Below are 20,065 nucleotides of genomic sequence, written 5' to 3'. Positions count from 1 at the left end.
TTTGAAGCAAACCCAGGGGTAGCTATTATAACAATCAATTCTAAAAAAAATCACGAAACCTTATAGAGTTTTTCAGGAAAAATCACGAAACCTGTGTTTCATGTAAGTAAAGAGTGATGGGAAAGAAGGGGAGGAAAAGGGGAAGGGGGTTGTGGGGAAATTTTCCTTTACAATTGTTTGTCAGAATATCCTTCCCTTGTTCCTGGAGCAAACCTAATTAAAATAAGCAGGCTTAAACATATGATTTTGATTTTAGGATCTAAATTGTTTGTTGAAAACTCACTTGTAAATGAAGCCCAACAAATTGAATTAGTAATTAAGGTTTGCTTTGTTTATTGGTTTCATTTAAACATATTAAATTTTTAATAAATCAAGTCAAACCGAGTATTACAAGCTGAATGTTTGCCTATGTATCCTAAAATGAAAGTAGTAAAGTTTTGTTGTTTGTAGCTTAAGATTTCGATAACTAATGAAACAATTAAGTTCTCCTTTTAATGAAAGCTTCACATAAGTCTTTGGATTGTTTAAGTCTATTTTATTCATAGATTTATGCCTTGAGATAGTTTTACACTATTTTCCTGTCTACCCCTGAGTTACTAGATGCTAGGGGTTCAGTCTTATATCAAAATAGGCTTAGATACAAAAGCTAAAAGGAGATAATTGACTGACTCTTGAATTTACTACTCCTAAAGAGCAGAAAAAAATATGTACATTCAAATTTTGAAGCTAGTAAAAGTGGCTGACTCAGATTATGACGTAAAAAAAATAGCCAATGAGAGGCCAGTATACACCGTAATTGACCAATGGTAAAATTTATAGTGGACTCTCATTGGTTATTTTTTTTTGACGTCATAATCTGAGTCAGCCACTATTACTAGCTTCCCAATTGTAAATAATTGTTTAGAATAATTTGTTCATCCTTGAAAATAATAATGAATTATCTGAAGTTGTTAATTTAAAGGTAAAATTTTGAAATAGTTATTTATTGTAGCAGCTTTCCGTGGATGTTGAAATGAAAAAAGATTAAACCCAGTTTTTTTTAGCCCCCAGGGACCGAAATCCAAGGCTAATAAAACTAGTATTAAAATTATGATTTTTTATTTCAATATTCGTGGAAAATTATCTGTTGCAATGCTATGCATGTTTTTTCAGTATGGCTGAGAACCGCTTCTAATCCAGATGATATTAATCGGTTTCAAAGGCATACATGGGGAAAAATCCTTTTAAAAAATTCGAACTTATTTATTTAATTTTTTAGTCATCCATAGACAAATTGGTGTATAAAAGAAAGCTGACGTTTGAAAAATTTGACACGTAAGTTTTATGGATTTTCTTAATTATGCAATAAAACAATAATTTTGAACCCAGCTGGTACTACTACAATGCTATTTTTGTACGGTTGTATAAGTTAGGTTAAGGTATTAATATACAAATAAGCACCCTCTTGGAGTTAGGTATATAAAAAACCTATAAGATGGTTTAAAATACATAGGTTATTTTAGGTTAGGTGACTTCTTTGACGTTTGTTCACTCCGGCGTGTACTAATTAGGACCTGAAATGTCTAACAAAGGTTTGGTGATTAATTATTGCAACAATTAATAAATAATAAATTTTTAAAAAAAATTTTCAGAGATTTTATGGGTTTAAAGATAAGAGTTGGTTACCTTCCTGCAAGCTCATATCTTCAGTGAGTATTTTTATTTTATTTTATACCAGTAACTTTGTACCGAAATTTGTCATCATTTAATGTTATTTCTATAGTAGGGTGACAAAGATATTCAAAAATCAGCCATGTAACGTCATAAAAATAAGGGAGATAAAGAGAAGAAGTGGGAGATAGAAAACCCTTAAAAAAGGGGATGATCCCTCATTTATATGACGTCACATGGCTTATTTTTTGAGACACTTTGTCCCCCTACATTTTATATCAACATAAAATGCATTCTTAATGTTCTCATAACAATGCTATGTGAATAATATGTCAGCCATAAATATTTATTTTTAATGTGTTTTAACATATATGATTCTAATAAGGGACAGTATAAAATTATAAGAATTTGTAGAAATATGAAATAAATTTGCCTAATTCAGGTGTTTTTATAAAATTTTTTCACTTTTCTTCTTTAAGATTTGATGGAAAATTCTCTGGTTCAATGGGAGAAATATTTGAAGTGATAGCCAAAAATCTAAATATTACCTACGATGCAGTCAAATCAATTGATGGATTTTATGGAAGTAAGGTATAAATTTTGAACCATGCTAAAACAAATTTTAAAGACTTAAAGTACATAGAAACTGTTTAAAAAAAACAAGAAATAAATAGCTGTCTACTAGTAATTATTAAGCTTTTTTTAATAAATGGCACTATTTGTCACAGTTTGATGTAATAATTAAGTTTAATTACAGGTTTATATACTAGTTTGTTGTTTTAAAGTTATGTGCAAAAATGTTTATGGATTTTCAATTAAAAGCATTTTAAGAGTGTATATATAGAAATTTAAAGTAATCGTGCAGAAATAAATGTTTATATTGGTACAGTTAGATCACCAAATAAAAGTTGACTAATCAAAGGATGAGGAATTGGTAAATAAATGTCTTTAATGACTACTGTTGAACTCAAACCAAACTAAAACTATAACTGGTAAAAATTAAACCTTTTTTTCAGGTAGAAAAAGGTGTCACTGTAGGACAAGCTAAATCAACTCACAATGGTTTAATAGGTACAAAATAACCTTCCTTTTTTTACATTCAACATTTGATTCATGAAATATTTTTTCTCGTATTCATTCGAATCCGGTGGATAGGAACCGGTTCTCATCCATACGGAAAAACTATGTCTAGCATCGTATTATATCCAGCTTTCTACGAATATTAAAATGTACAATCATATGATTAAAACCAGTTTTTTTAGCCCGTGACTTCGGCACCTCGGGGCTAAATCTGGTTTTAATCTTATAATTGTATATTCTATATCCGCGGAAAGCTGTTTATAATACGATAAAAGAAATAACTATTCTTAAATTTAGGAATGCTTGAAAGAAATGAAATTGATTTATGTTTGACAGACATAACATTGACTTTAGTCAGAAGAGAGGTACGTATGTATATTGTATAAAACAGACAGGATGTCTGCCTGTTTGTTTCTCCTTCATATAGATCCTTGCAAAGTTTTGAATTAGTACAGGAGAGGGTAAATTGGCCCATTCCAGATAAACAATACCCAACCAAAACTATTTAACATTGTAAGTTTAAATACCTTAAATACCACTAGTAATTATAGTTAGCAAAATCATTAGTGTAAAATTTTTTTATAATAAATTAATTTTAATGCAAAAGGTTACTGACTGGGGAGGTGCTTTTACAACACAAGAAGCTATTCCTTACATGGCAAGAACAGGCAAGTATTCTCTTTCATTTCAAACAAAAATATGAATATTAGTTTTGTTCATTTCGAATTTCTTTTAAAAAAACAAACGTATACATTTTTTATCAACTTTTGAACCAAAGATTTTTAGCAATTAATGTTGTTATTTAATAAGCATGTTCTTTAGCAGGAAGGTAGGGGATATTGGACTGTTTATTACTCTAGTCCCCAAAGAATTATAAGAACGTTTTCTTATTCGTTGGCTTATGAACTTTGGGGACTCAATGAATTTTAATTGGTTGGTTGATTAAGTTGAGTGTCCAATTATTTCAACCACTCATCATAATCTAAAGGGTAATTTTGTATATCATAATTGGGGATGTACATCAATTTATCGGCTATTTTCTTATCCCTGATTCTAAAGTGGCGTATTCTCAAGAAGCTTATACCATGACTTCAATATCTTATTAACCTGAATTCAGCAACAAAATTAAACTTTTTTTACAATATTAAATTTTGTTTGTTTATTTAGGATCTGGGTATAATTACCAAGCCTATATATCACCATTAAAGAATGAAATATGGCTGTTGGTAATTGTTACAGCAACTATTCTTTTATTTTACCAGGAATGTTACATATTTATTTTGTTGAAACATTTTCCTCATACAGTATTTATAACTAGAGGCTACGATCCTAGAGGCCTCTAGGGACACTTGGGGAGGGGGGAGTTGAATTCAACAACCCAAATTTTTTATTTTAGATTTAAAAAGAAAAAGTTAAAAAAAAACATTTTTTTAGGGGGGGGAGGTAGCTGGACAAAGTGTCTCAAAAATCAGCCATGTGACGTTATAAAAATGAGGGAGATGAGAGGAGAAGTTGGAAAGAAAACCCCTAAAAAATGGATAATCCCTCATTTTCATAACGTCACAAGGCTGAGACACTTATTCCAGCTCCTTTTCTAGGGGCTACCTCTCTTGGGAGGGTGTTGGTACCCTCCCCAAAAATAGTTGTAAACCCTGTAAAGAAGAAATATAATGCACTATTGAGATCTTTTGAAACAAACAAACAAACAGACAGACATCTTGTTACTTTTACACAAGGACAATGCCTATAATGAACGCAGCTATTACAAGAAAATTCTGTAAAGTAATTAAATATTATCAAAGCTAATGCTAGATGAAATTTTAAAAAAGTAGAATGTCAATGAGATTGTGTTCTTACAATTGATATGGCTCTAAGACATTATATTACAAAAATAATTACAAAAATTTATTACCAAAATGTATGTCAAATTAGGCAAGAATGTTTTTTTTTCAAAAATGTTTGTTGACAATAAAAATTACAGTCAAGTGTATAAATAATAAATTACAAAATACAGGGTGTCCAAATAAATATTTTTAATTTTAAAATACCTGTAAAATTTTTTTTAAAGCTATTTAAATGTCTTGCTACAACAAGGGACTAACAGCATTTTAAGACAATATAACAGGATGCTGAATCACATGAAGAATTTAATCTGTAATCAAAACTTTTCGACCATTTTTGAAGATTTTCAAAAGCTGGATCTTTAAATCGTTTAGTGGTGCGCTAAATCGTTGAGTGCCATTGCCGCACCAGTACCGCGCCACTGGGCGCGCTGGTTCGCCCATTCCATTTTGATTTAAAGATTGAAATCTAATAATATCTAGGTGCGCCGAACTGGATCACCCCGATTTAGCGCACCACTAAACGATATAAAGATCCAGCTCAGTTTTCAATGTTGATTTTTTCGTAATATGCTGTCAAGTAATCTTGAATTCTATTTAAAAATTGATTAAATAAACAGATTGAATAGAAGACCCTGTAGATTGAATCCTTGAATGAATGTTTTAATGAGAAAATGTAACATGACCCTGCAGGGTATTACAGAAATTATTTTCTACAAACTTCAGCAGGGTTCTCCACTTCTACAAATAGGTATTTTAAAAGCGAAGTTTTTTTTTTAAAGCGAAGCTGTTATATAATTAGGGTCGGTCCGTCCGTACGTCTGAGATAGATAGCTTTTTTCATTAATTTAGGCATGTTAAAACTGTATTGATTTCAAACTTTGCATGGTGATTCCTGTAGTAGTTAGGTACGATTTAGCATGCGTAGCAACTCTATAATCATTACCAAAATGTCCGTACGTCCATTTTCAACATGTTGATTTTTTACATTTTTAACAACTAATTTGTATGTGATCCAATTATCCGATTTTTGGTTTACTGATTCCTAGGACAACAAAGTACATTATTATAAGCAAAGAAACTCTATAATCAAGTCCTAAAAATGTAAGTATGTCTATAAACATTATCCTGTATCAAGAAGTTTTTCAACAAATTTACTCACAATTTTGCTTTGGCTCTTATTCATTTATATTCTGATTTTTCAGTTCTGACACTATACAAGTGTTAATGTCCGTTTGCCCTACCGTTACAGTGCTTCGCTTTTATGGATGTTGTCATCCTTGTTATTTTATTTTTATGATTTTGAACAAAGAAGATAAAGTATAGAATAGAATCCAGGTAGAAGATTCTGCCTGGCTAGCCTGAAATAAAATTGGAACTTTTGAAAGCCCTAAATGGCTACAAGGCTTGTAGTAAAATCACATGATTTCAGATATTATCGAGAAATTATATGAAAAATAAATGCCTTTTTTAATAGTATACTAAAAGCCATACAGCCAATCGTCCAGCCATATTTGTCCTATTCACAATGGATTAAAACCTTATAGTATGAGCAAAACTTTAAACAAAAATTCATTTCAACACGAGCAAGCGCAACTTTTCTTCAATATTCCCTAAAAGATTTGAGGTTTTCATTTCTATTCCTCCTTATTCTATGATTTTGAATTAATATTGTAGTAAATAAATAAGTCTATTTATAGTGTAATTTTCAAGATTATCAAGTGAATGATTAAATTAGTTAGATAAACAAAACTAATCTTAATTTAAATGGAATTAAATCTGATATAACATAATATGAGTTGGGTCAAGTAGGGTTAAAATTGGTTTAGGTTGTTTAATAGGAAGAAGATTAGTTAACTATGGGGGAGGGGGAGGGCCCGAGGGGCAATATGAGTAAGCAACCTGCAAAAAAAGTGATATTATTCCCCCCAAAACGAAATTTCACAGTATACTGTCAGAAAAAAGAAAAAAAATTTTACTTTTTTTTGAATATTCAGTTTAATTAAAACTAATTGGTTAAAAAATAAAAATAAACATAATTAGAATGTACTACAGTTAGGGAGTTGAATCCATTTTTATAGAAGCAGAAATATAATCTATGATTATGGTTTGGACCCTCTAAAACTGTAATTTACCCTTCCACTTTCCCCTTTCTTGGTGAAGATATCTTCAACGCCGATACGATTTTTGAAATATAAGATTCCACTTTTGTCTCTCTTGTTGAAGATATCTTCACCAAGAGAGGCAAAAGTGGAATCTTAAATTTTAAAAATCGTATCGGCGTTGAAGATATCTTCACCAAGAGAGGGGAAAGTGGAATCTTACATTTCAAAAATCGTATCGGCGTTGAAGATATCTTTACCAAGAGAAGGAAAAATAGAATCTTACATTTCAAAAATCGTATCGGCGTTGAAGATATCTTCACCAAGAGAGGGGAAAGTGGAAAGGTAGATTACAGTTTTAGAGGGTCCAAACCATAATCATAGATTATATTTCTGCTTCTATAAAAATGGATTCAACTCCCTAACTGTACTATAGCTTGTTTTTATTTAAAGAAAGTTTGCAAAACATTTAATTATAACAAGAATATACTGACTTTCATATATGTTTAAGGAATTCCAAATAACATTAAATATTACATAATTACATACTTCATAATTGTTTGTCTCTTGCTGAGTAATAAAAAACAAGTAATCAATTTTAATCATTGTATATTTGTACACTTAGATACTTATGAATTCTGGTTGGATATTCTCAGTTTTGGAATCAGAATTATGGCAAACAAGGACAACTTTTATCACAACACAAACTCCGGCAAAAAGTAGGAAACAAGTTTTAATTTTTTCATGCATGGAAAAATCAGGGGGGAATGAAACATTATTATATTTATTAAACTAGTCCCAAAAGTTTTATAGTAACGTTTTCTTATTTGTTTGCCTAACAATTTTGGGCACCTTTAATGATTTTGGTTGGTTGTTTCATTAAGTTGAGTGTCCAAACGTTTCAACCACCAATCTACAGAGGTGGTAATTTTGTGAATCATCATTTAGGATGTACATCAATTTATCGGCCATTGTTTTATTCTTTTACATTTTTCGTTAAATATTGAATTAAACCAATTTTGAATTTGATATGATATAGGTAAGGTTAAGTTGGATCATTTTTTGTTTAACATTGTGAATTTACGGTAGCCCCTCATATTGGTTAGACTACTGCAAGGTTTAGGCCCATTTAACAGGCAAGGTTCCTAAATGCAGTTAGTGGATAAAATTCAACTGAAAGCTTTTGTTTTAGATACTTAACAAGTTGGAGAATAAGTATTCTAAATTTTGTGCTACTTGGTTATTTTGTAGTTCAAATATATGGTGCTGAACTTACTTCTTACCTCACTAGGTAATAAAATATACATGAAAAGATGACAACATCCATAAAAGCTAATCACAAAAGATATAACGTGGTAGCACTTAAAAGTTAAAAATCCGAATATTATTTAGAAGTTTGATAAAAATATAATGCAAATATATCGCAAAACAGGATAATTTAGAAAAAATAAAATTATATCATGTAAAAAATTGTCGTCACAACATTAATAAAATCAACATGTTAACAATTAAATAAGAAATCAAAGCTGCCATGCTATTAAAATTGTATCTTATCGTTACAAGCATCATCATGCAAAGGATGAAATCAATAAGACGATTCTTACATGTCTAAATTAACGACCAGAGTTTTATAGACGACCTACACTAAATGTAGAAAAGCAACCCTTTAAAATAACCTAAATTGTAATCATGTTACTTTGTTTTCAGTAAAGAAGTAACTTTACCAATTAATAAGATAGAAGATATTTTAGGTAATTTTCATTTTCAAAGATATACATTAACTTTAGATTTTGGTTATCCAATATATTTAGATTTGATTATGTGTATTTGTTTAATATTGCGAGACACTCTACATGTTATGATGTTGGTCTGCTTATCTCTACGACTGTAAATTTTTTTCTCGTATTCATTCGAATCCAGTAGATAGGAACCGGTTCTCATCCTTACGAAAAAACTATGTCTAGCATCGTATTATATATAGCTTTCTACGAATATAAAAATGTACAATCATAAGATTAAAACCAGTTTTTTAGCCGGTGCCTTCAACACCTCGGGGCTAAAAAAACTAGTTTTAATCTCAAAATTGTACATTCTATATCCGCGGAAAGCCGTTTATAATACGATGCGAGAAATAACCATTAGTGCCATATAGTGGCGTTATTAAATTGAAACTAAATTTCAACAGAATAATTTTCTTCTTCTCTTTCACTTATATGGAGTTTAGTTTAGTTAAATTAAGGGCTTATGATTTATTCTTATGATCTTTTATGTATTACCTAGCGGATACTCCCCTAGAGGCCACTGAAGGTACTTGATGTGCAAGGGGGATACCCTCCCCTTTTCAATTTTTTTAAAAGTATTCATTTTATATATCCTAAAATAGTCACAAATCATCTCCGGACCTATGAAAAGCTACATTGTAAAGGAAAACCATATCTGTTCAAGCGGTTAGCAAGATTATTCGATACAGATAGATATCCTCTTACTTTACATCTTTTAGAGTAGTGATGATTTAGGTTCAAATATGATTCAAAGGAAAGCAATATTCTTGGTTGATATACATGCTTCCATTAAATAAACCTTGACATTCTATAATTTAATTTCTCCTACGTCAATCTTTGTCTGTCTCCAGTGATGAGAGAATTATAAACCAATATAACCAAAATAAGATTAAGATTAGTCTGGAATTAAATTTATTGATTTGAGGCAGAGTGTGTGTGTGTGTGTGTGAGTGTGTGTGTGTGTGTGTGTGTGTGTGTGTGTGTGTGGGTGTGTGTGGGTGTGTTTGTGTGTGTGTGTGTGTGTTTGTGTGTGGGTGTAGGTGTGTGTGGGTGTGTGTAGGTGTGTGTGTGTGCGTGTGTGTGAATGTATGTGAGTGTGCGTGTGTCAATATTATTATCAACATGTGACAAATAATTTCAACTTTATCCTTAATTATAATTAGTATCTATATTTTGGTAATTTTTTAATCTAGATCTTTCTCTTTAATTTCACCCTTTCTGCCAATACTATGGATAATAAATTAAATCCCCAATTGTAATAAAAACAATGTTTTTCTGTGCATAAAAAATATTGGTTTAAGAGTTTGGACACTGCTAGTTTTAATCAGCCAATTAAGATCCAATAAAAGTAAAAATAATTAGGTTAGCTTGATTTTATAATTTTGTTATATTTAGATAATTCTATGAAGTTATCATTACCCAATGGTACGGCCACTATGACTTGGTTTCAATTAACTGCAGAGGTAAAAGTAAATAAACAAGAATTACAACCTCCATAAATTAAGCGAACCACTGAAACGGTAGGCAAACGAACATTAACACTTGTAATGTATCGAAACGAAGCAGACTTTGAATGCATTTAAATTTGTTGCAAAAGTTCTTATCACAGAATACTGTTTAAGGACCTCCTAACATTATCTTAAGGAATTTATTAAAACGACACTTTGCTTGTAACATTGTCCTAGGAATCAGATGAATAAGATAATTATATCAAATAGAAAATTGATGAAATAAAGTTACTTAGATATTTACAATAAAAATTTAGACTATAAATTTGTATATACTCAACAGTCATCAATTAAGTAGCAGCCAATTCTACGTAACTTACTCCAATGACAGACATACTTTTCACATAAAGTAGCTATGCTGCTAAAAACAATATACTTATAAATAAATGATTGTTTAAAGATAAATGAATAATAATTACAACTTACTATAAATAAATGATCTATGTATATAAACTATTAATTTTATATTTTTGTGTACTTTAGCCAGCTTTTCAAAGGTTGTGGAAAGAAAAGGTAAAACAATTCAAGCAACTCTACAAAATTAAATGTCGGTCTGTTTCTGTTATGACGGTTTTTGTTCCTTTTAATTCTTCTTTTTTTCGCCAATAAATGCTGCTATTATTTCATTTCTTTCTTCTTTTAATTTTTAAGTTTTAATATTATCTATTTTCTGAAAATTTCCAGCTTCATAATTAATTTTCCAGTATGGCTTTAAAACCGATTAATATCCACTGGATTAGAACCAGTTCTCATCCATTGTAAAAAATCATGTATAGCATCGTATTACAGAAATTATCATTAATATTAAAATAAAATCATATAATAAACACCAGTTTTGTTAGACCAGGCCTTAAGACCTACAGTGCTAACAAAACTGGTTTTTATCTCATAATTTTTAATTTTAATATCTGCGGAAAGCTGTCTATAATACGATACGATAGATAACTAAACTTACCTGTCTCAGGTTGAAGGTCAGACCTATGGTATTGTACCCTATGACAACCCCGACGAATTTAGGTTAAAGGTTTTAAAGGTAAATATATTTTAAAGGTAATATTAAATTAGTCATAATTATTTAAGATTGTTGACTTGAGAAATCCTTAGGGGTAAATTAGTTTTTCCTCAGATGGACCATCTCTTGTCTCTGCATTCGAATTTTATATAAAATTAAATCAACCGCAACCTAAAGTTGAAGAGAATTATGTTTGTTTTTTAAGGAAGGATATGTGATGGTTCATTATGGGGAAGATGCTTTGAACTTTATAGGTAATATTTTTACATTTTAGATAAAAATAAGAAAGTTGCTAATTTGTTTTTAGTGTGTTTTATTTCATTATTTACTAAGTATATTTGCGATTACTTTTATTTAATGAAATCTTCTAATTTTTAACATGTACAAAACGGCCTGCTATATTGCATCAAGATCCATGACAGATCTATATAGGAAATAAACGTCTATAATCGAGCTCGAATTCTCCAAGTAAAGAATGTTAAAAACTCATAGTGCTCCAATAATCCCTATTAAATTCTCATTGACCAGACCAATAAGACCCATTATTCTACTTTTAGCATCATTATTTCAGTTTTTTAATTCATGTTGCTATTTGAATAACATTGAAGTATTTGATTTCTATTCATAACACAGAAAATTTAAATATATAATACAGTAAATCTAAGAAATCTTAGTTTTAATATAAATTGATTCGTGCAACACTCCCGTAATGTGGTCTGATATTAAACTAAACATTTTAACCCTTTCAGGACGAAAATTTGAAATGAAAAATATTAGGTGTATATTCTTTTAAAAAATGTTAAAAAAATGAAGCAAAACGTTATATCGTGTATTGTTACATTAAATATAGATAAAACAAAAAATTACTGAATAAATCATTTAAACAGATATTATAAAATAAGACGTTAAAGTTGTAATCTTTATGTGCAACTTAATATTTTTAAAAGAAAGAGAGAGAACGGGTCGATAGAGAGAGAGGGAGAACAAGGGGATAGAGAAAAAAGAGAGAGAGAGAACGGAGGGATATATATAGAGAGAGAACAGGGGGATAGAGAGAGAGAGAGAGAGAAAGAAAGAGAGAGAACGAGAGAGAATTAGGGGATAGAGAGAGAGAGAGAGAGAGAGAGAGAGAGAGAGAGATAGATAGATAGAGAGAGAGAGAGAGAGAGAGAGAGAGAGAGAGAGAGAGAGAGAGAGAGAGAAAGAGAGAGAGAGAGAGAGAGAGAGAGAGAGAGAGAGAGAGAGAGAGAAAGAAAGAGAGAGAACGAGAGAGAATTAGGGGATAGAGAGTGAGAGAGAGAGAGAGAGAGAAAGAGAAAAAGAGAAAGAGAGAGAGAGAAAGAGAGAAAGAGAAAGAGAGAGAGAGAGAGAGAGAGAGAGAGAGAGAGAGAGAGAGAGAGAAAGGGAGGGGGGGGAAGTACATATTGAATTTTTGTATAAAATAAAATTTGAGTAAATATATCATTAAATAGCTTAAATACAAGATATTTTATTTGGACAAATAAGGATGACAAAATCCATAACTGTAGAAGCTCTTGAATTAAAAAAATAAAAGGCAAAGCAAATGAAAGCAAAAAGGGTGCACAAAAGACAGACATACTGAGTAATGATACTTAGTGGTATTTGAATCTTTACACAAAAAATATCTTCGATAAAAGCTGGGAAAATTATTTAAGAGCATTACCGATAGACCGACAGACAATATTATTCTTAGAGTATACATGCATTGGTCAGCCAACATAAAATAAGCCTTCTGTCTTAACCCTGAAAGATCGGGCCCTATACAAATTCTTAATACATCGGATTTTATACCTTAATATTTGCATCAGCCTTCTACCTTTCCAGTACGGATATTTAATATTCTCAAGAACATTACAGACCAGTGAACAACGTGAGCTGTAGGCTAGTTCAAATATATAATTGGCCTTCCATTATGGCTTCTAAACAAATTGATAACAGCTGGATTGGAACCGGTTCTCAGCTATATATCATGTATAGCATCTTATTACAGACATTTTTCCACGAAAAATAAATTTCTCAGATATAAATCATGTATATCATCTTATTACAGACATTTTTCACGAAAATTAAAAAAAATAACAAAAAACTAATAAAATTCTTACTATCCCGGGCCTTTGGCCCTTCGAACTAACAAAATTTGTCAATTTAATATCCACGGAAAAATATCTATGATACTATTATTGGCTTTCCCCCGTAATATTTAGAATATTATATGTTTTTGTAGACAATTTGTAAAAACATAACATTAATTGTTGTACATTTATGCCGAATTGGTCACTTACATTGGTAGTTAGATATACCCTAATGAATTTACACTATATCCTGTATTTTGATTATGGTTTTAAAGGTCGTCATCCATGTGAGGTTGCTCGAGTACCAGAATCCTACCAGAGAGCAGCAACTGTAGGCATATATCTGCAGAAAAATTCTCCGTTTACAGAAGCTTTTAGGTTTAATAATTTTATTCAAATATGTTTTGTCAGTGATATAGAACCTGAAGTAAAATTTCTTTTCTGTCACCATTACTTTTTTTTGTATTAATCAGCATGCCATTGAATAAAACTAGATATAAATCAGATTACACCAACAACGTAATTAATTCGAAAGCAAAATCACGAAACCAATACGTGTTTTCAGCTGTCGTTGGGGTTCAACACATAGTAAAATTGATGACCTTTATATCTGCTCCCCATTATTTTAGATTTATTTCGTTTGTTGGTTTATTTTTATATAAACAAAAACTTAAATTTAGACGAGAGTTGATGTTACTGATAGAATCTGGTGTTGTTGATACAATTATTCAAAACAATGATGGGTTAGTTATTTTAATAAATTATCCTTATATTAAAGTAACAGGTTGTCTTTTTATGTGTGTGCGTGTGCAGCTAAGGATTTTGCATAATTATTGAACCGATATGGTTCTCCCCAACAGTGAAGCTTCTCATATGTCCAGTGAGGGGTGCTACAACCCTTGTAAAAGAAATCACCCCCTAGAAAAAAACTTATCCCCCCCCCCCTTTTCTGTTACTTTTTCTTTTTTATATCAAAATTAAAAGTGTAGGGTCGACCCCCCCTTCTTGTAGATTGGGTAAATTATTTTTTAAAATCTAACATTAAAAGTTATTTTTACGTAAAAATTAATGTTCATATAGGTATAAGTAAGTATTGTTTGGCCAACAATAGCTAGAAATACCTCTATTTTATAGATATGCTATAAAGGATATTCTATTAACTAATTTATTTGTTCTTGTTTTAGTTCTAAAGCTGGGGCAACATGCGGACAGAAAACAAGCAAAGCTTTAGATTATCCTGTAAGCTTTTGCATTTTAATTTCAATTTATAAAAAAATTGCAGTTTCTTTTAAGATTACGATGAGCAATTCAATTCCTTCAACTAAATCTAAGTGGAATAACTGAATAGAAAAGAATTTTTTTTTAAAAGCCTTTTTAATAAGAAATAACATTTTAATTATTTTTCAGGAAATGATAGCTATCTTTGTGTATCTTCTAGTTGGTGTACTAGCAAGCATCCTTCTACTTTTAATTGAAATCATATTGTTTAAATGGACACAAAGTAAACGAAAACAAAAATCAAAAGAAAATTGGAATACTATAATAAAGACTGCGATAATAAATTAATATAAATAAAGTGTTATTAACCAAATAATTTGTGTTGATTATTAATAAGACGACATTTTAAATCAGTTTATACCAACAACAGAATTAATTAATTATTCAGGAAACCTAAACTTCATTTTCAGCTGTCGTTGGGGGGCAACAAATAGAAGTGACGACCTTTTTATGTGCCCCAAATATTATTTTAGATTTATTTCGCTTGTTGACCATACTTTATTCCTGATTTGAAATATTTTATTTGTTTAATAATTGTTTGTCAAATGCTATGCTTAGTTCAAACTGACATTAAATAAGCTAATCTGAGGATAATATTCGTTTAACATGCTTATTTATGCTTATAGTAAAGTAACATGTTCTGTATGTATGTGTTTCTGTCTGTACGGCTGATCTTGCGAACAGGTGAACCGATATGATTTTCTTCTATTAGATCCTGGGAGAGGGTACCACCACTCTCTCAAAAGTAATCGCCCCAATAAAAAAATTACCATAACATATTACATAACTAACTATAACTATAACACAACTACTATCTGCTAAAAATTGGCTGCATTTATTTGATATGCAACAAAAGAACTAACAACCGGTACATTATAATTGCATTAGAACACAATTTACTGTATAAATAATTGCTATTTTTGGCTCTTGTATTCATGAATATAATTAGGTATAATTACTATTGACTTATTTTCTTTCTTTTCCAAAATTCTAAAAAAAATAATATTTGAAAAAAATAAATTCTAAAATAAAAAATATTGCTCTTTTCGTTAGTTTAGGCATGTTAAAATTGATTCATATCGATTAAAACCATGGCTGTATGATTCCTGTAACAGCTATATAATAATAAGTAAGCATAGCAACATAGACGTCCAAGGGGGGGGGGTAAAGGGGTGATTACCCCCCCCTCTAAATGCCGTAGGCACCCCAAAATTTTAATCTTCAAAATTTTACCCCCCCAAATAAAAAAGCTTGGACGCCCCTGCATAGCAACTATATAATCATTTGCAGAATATCCGTGGGTTGATTTAAAATACTTTGATTTATATCTCTATTTTTTTTAAATAATGATTTCTTGGACTATCGGGCAAAGTATTGACGTGTAGTAATAGCAAGAACAAACAGCTAAATATTCTAATAAAGTGTATTAATTCAAGACAAGTTAAACATACAATAATAATATTAAATATAATGGCAACTATTCACTTTTATGTTCGTGTCGTGTTGCAGAGCAATGTCTTGCTCCGAAACGGTTGACACAAGAACTAAAAGCTAAAATACAAAATACATACATTGCTCTCAAGTCAGGAAGAAAGGGACTATACATCACATTTCTCCCTGGCTTTAACATGAACATGGATTTCAAAACTGTAATATTTCAGATTGAATATAACAATATGTTTATTACATGTTAATTATCATATATATATTATAAGTAGCATTGAATGCTTATTAAATAGATAATAATTGATCTGGTATGACACCTGCCATATTTTTTATTTTATTTTTTTTATTTTATTTCCAGATCTTTAAACACTTCATATACATTTTTTCTTTTTGTTTTGGTTCCTTAGAACTCTTTTATGTTTTTTTTTATATGTTCCTTTTTTTCTCTTTATGTGTTTTTTTTTCTCTTTATTTATATTTTTTTTAAAAAAACATTGATTAACATATAACCATTGAAAAATGCATTGATTAACATATAATGCATTGACTAACATATAAACATTGGAAATGCATTGATTAACATAGTTATTATAAATGCATAATAAATAAAAACACTGATTAACATATAACCATCAGAATGCATTGATTTAAAAACATGTCATTAGAGATGCATTGTTATAAAAGCATTAATATTAAACCTTTCGAGACTACTACTGCCTCAACAAATACTTAAACATTAATACATAAAAATAAAATAAAATATGAATTAATACACAGTAAAACTATAATTATTCTTGATCATAATATTCATTTTCTTTTGCCAGATTTTTCTTGATAATGGTAGTATCATTCATATCCATCAATCCATCATTATCCATCAATCCATCAACATCTCACAAATGACATAACCATACCAATGCTACAACACCACAAACGATATAACCATACCAGTTGACCTTAGCTTAGTTATAAACTTAGTTATAAACTGGTTTCCACTTAGCAACTGTGATTTTCTCAAACAACACAACAGCCATTCACCTCCACCACCAGAAGCCTCCAATCTCTTCAAAAAATTGGGATCAAATCCTTTCTAGCATCGGCTCTAGCTACTTCCCAAAATTCACCCTTTCCTGATTCAAAATACGTTACTGATCCTGCAGGTTAGCCAACCGAGCATCTAACTCAACCATTCTAGTAGCCAAACCTGCCAAATGTTTGAGGTCTCATGTCAAAAATCAGAACTGCTGTTCACCTTTATCAACCAGGAGATTATATCTATTGCATAGTCAGGCATGACTTAAGCCTAATAATGACAACCACAATAACTGCTATTAACATCTCTGTTAGAATCCAAAGATCGACATGTCATTCAAAATACAGAAACTGCCAATGATTTTCGTTATAACAATGATGCTACTGTCGACACTCCAACCAATGATAACGTTGACAATAATGACCAGAAACAACAAACACAGAGAAAACTGCAGCCGAACAAAAGCAACCAAAACCTTCGCCATAGATTGATTCGAAATCTGATCCATTTCGTTTTTCAATACTAACTATCGACAAAAACACCAGCCATTGACAAGTAAGATATCCAACCTGGCAGTCAAATCTACAACAGCCACATCATCTTTAAGCCCCGCCTTCTTTAGAACAGCTAAAATTTCACTAACCAGCATTTTACTTTAACTGCCCACTGTATTAACAACTTACAAATATCCGTTTTATCAGTCATAAATATATTTAAGATACAATGCATGCTATTGAAAATTCTGCACAACTTCACAATAGCTTCTAGCCCATGGTGTATATCTCTGTATATCATTATCTGTCAACTAAATACTTCTCATTTTGACAACTGTAAATACATCTCTTTGTAGCTACCTGACTCACTGTGCATTTATTTGCATCATCCTGACACACTGTGCACATCTGTTCAAAATAAATATCAACATAATTCGTTTAGCTCTTTGTATCTACCTGACTCACTGTGCATTTATTTACGTTATTCTGGCACACTGTGCACATCTGTTCAAAATGTTACAATATCAACATATTTTGTTTAACTCAATGTTATTTCATTATCCTTGACATACGAATCCTCAATTTTCAAATTAAGCTTCAAAACTACTTTCCGACGTCTTATTATCCACCACTGTTGCTTAAATGCTTAAATTTAACACCTCCAAGTCTTCAAAACTTTTCAACAGTTATTATAAATCTAGCAATCTATAAATCTAAATTACTTTTCTTCTCCTTGGCAGCAGTTGGACTGTTGATTGGAGTACTTGTAACAGGTTGAGAAAGGGTTGCAACAACAGTACCAACAGATTGACTTGCTTCAGTAGAATTATGATCATCACTATCACCAGTACTATCATTAGCTGCATATGATTTGCCACTACTGGTTGATTTAAGACTCTTCTTGCCAAGATCAGTAATAGTCTTCCCATATATAGAGATACCATATTCAAGCTCAAAGATAGCTTCATCAATCATTGTTTGCAAGTATTTAATCTGTAACATCATCAGCTCTCCTTTTACTTTCAACTCTCTTCTTCAACTCTAGTACATCATGAGGAAACATATTCTGTTGCACAATAGACAGAATATCAGTAAATCCATAAACATCCATAAACTCCAGCAGCTCCATACATTCCAAATATGTTGTCAATCCAGCACAGGCTTCCTTTGGAGTTTTGTGCAAGCACTCAGTTGTTAGCTTCAGGTACTTTTCATGATCACTAAATCTCCTTATAGTTGCCAGAGAATACAGGAACCTTGAACTTGATATCTACCTTCCTGGTGATACTCCAAGCTTCCTGACCGCATTATTGAGAGCAGTTTTAGCATCCTGAACTTCAACAGACTTCACATCTAATCTATAAACAGATCGACTACAAATAATATAATTTTCTATACTTTTTCTAATATTATTCTAACAGTAATTAAGTCCTTAAAATCATCATATATAGCATCAATATTCTCTAGAATAGGAGTCAATTTTATTCTAGTATCTTCGAAGTGATCACCATATTCTGGCCTAGCGATGCTAAAACAATTGAACAAAGCCTCTAACTTGGTCAAGTAACTCTTTGCACAATCTCTAACAAACTCCTTGAGTTCAGCAGGGTTGTGTATATGCGTAGATAAAACACTGTTAAAATGAGCAAAGAATTCACGAATATCTTCCCAAAACTCATAAGCCATTTCAAAATGCCTGTCTACATCAAATTCCGCCATTTTTCTTACTAACAATGACAATAGAAAAAGCAAATAAAAATCACTATATCATAAAACAAAACAAATCACTCACCTACAAATAATATCAATGTCAACTCAAAACAATGGCCAAATTCAAAACTAGATTTCAGTCACCACCAACTACTTCTCTTGCGGCCGATCTAAAACAAAATACAATCATTTTAGATGCCAAAACTTATTTAATACATATTTTATTTTCACTCAACAAAATAAAATAATTTCTTTAACATGTATTAGTATATATAACATTAATCAAAGGTATATCAATATTGAACATCATTAAAAATAAAATCTTAACAAACTAAAACTCACCAACAGGTAATACTGTATCTCAACCACCACAACTACTCCTCTTTTCGACCAATCTAAAACATAATACAATTATTTTAGATGCCATACTTAAATGTTATCACTTAACAAATAAAATTTCAACATGTCTTCTTAAAAATGTATTAAGAAATATAATATTAATCAAATGTTTGTCAATAATCGAGCAACATAAAAATAATTCTTAATACAATTTATTAGTCTAATACAGTAAAAAATTTACCTAATTATTCAATGAAATATCTGAATAATAACTTATATCATCCACAACTATTTTTATGTATTAGAATCTTGAAAGTTGAAGCACAACTAACTATTTTTCTCTATACCTGAGAGCACTTTCTTGCGCAGCTCAACTTTTGCGCATACAACGCCCAACTCCTGCTCATCATTGCAGCTACCTCTCTGCACCACCCCATCTTGCGCATACCAACTCCGAGAGCCAGTGCAAACTTTCCTTGCCAAATTATTGCCCACCCCCCTTCTCCATGAAGAGAGACAGCTCCACACAAATATCTAATGCATTATAACAATTTTGCTTCATGAAATTCTAAGCTTCATAAATAATTTTGCTGAATCAACATCACTAAATCGCAATATATACTATTCTATATCGAGTGTTCTTAAAAAAATTTAAGTTAAACAAAAACTTAAAAAAAAAACTTATTTTGATTCATCCA

General features: G+C 30.7%; 2 protein-coding genes and 1 long non-coding RNA gene across 12 annotated transcripts in view; 1 reads left to right on the top strand and 2 right to left on the bottom strand.

Annotated features, from left to right (window-relative positions):
• Positions 1-20,065, bottom strand: part of LOC145314526 (uncharacterized) — a 330,684-nt gene that overhangs the window by 122,885 nt on the left and 187,734 nt on the right. The window lies entirely within an intron of this gene.
• On the top strand, positions 273-14,717 carry LOC145312937 (glutamate [NMDA] receptor subunit 1-like). The gene is made up of 21 exons (XM_080152146.1): positions 273-321; positions 905-961; positions 1,259-1,314; positions 1,632-1,688; positions 2,130-2,241; positions 2,667-2,721; positions 3,028-3,095; positions 3,338-3,398; positions 3,898-3,956; positions 5,265-5,322; positions 7,299-7,392; positions 7,866-7,964; positions 8,381-8,424; positions 9,850-9,917; positions 10,446-10,475; positions 10,927-10,995; positions 11,180-11,228; positions 13,343-13,445; positions 13,748-13,810; positions 14,252-14,306; positions 14,475-14,717. The coding sequence occupies exons 4-21, from the start codon at positions 1,639-1,641 to the stop codon at positions 14,631-14,633; spliced, it is 1,296 nt and encodes a 431-aa protein (XP_080008272.1). The 5' UTR covers positions 273-321; positions 905-961; positions 1,259-1,314; positions 1,632-1,638; the 3' UTR covers positions 14,634-14,717.
• On the bottom strand, positions 15,755-19,505 carry LOC145314524 (uncharacterized). The gene is made up of 3 exons (XR_013877798.1): positions 19,371-19,505; positions 19,111-19,198; positions 15,755-18,676 (listed from the first exon to the last, which is right to left on the bottom strand). It is a non-coding gene; the product is annotated as an uncharacterized LOC145314524 (long non-coding RNA).

This window comes from Acartia tonsa, chromosome 3 (assembly GCF_053477335.1).
Source record: "Acartia tonsa isolate MP-2025a chromosome 3, ASM5347733v1, whole genome shotgun sequence".
NCBI classification, from domain to species: domain Eukaryota; kingdom Metazoa; phylum Arthropoda; class Copepoda; order Calanoida; family Acartiidae; genus Acartia; species Acartia tonsa.
The sequence above is the reverse complement of the archived record's forward strand: the minus strand, read 5'-3'. Positions and strand labels throughout refer to the sequence as shown.

What these genes read in the sequence shown, in the direction of transcription:
- LOC145312937 (XM_080152146.1), top strand. Translation starts at nt 1,639, where the DNA reads ATGGGTTTAAAGATAAGAGTTGGTTACCTTCCTGCAAGCTCATATCTT. An exon ending in TAAGATAGAAGATATTTTAG is followed by an intron (nt 8,425 to 9,849) that starts GTAATTTTCATT and finishes TGTTATATTTAG; the next exon opens with ATAATTCTATGAAGTTATCA. An exon ending in GCAAAGCTTTAGATTATCCT is followed by an intron (nt 14,307 to 14,474) that starts GTAAGCTTTTGC and finishes ATTATTTTTCAG; the next exon opens with GAAATGATAGCTATCTTTGT.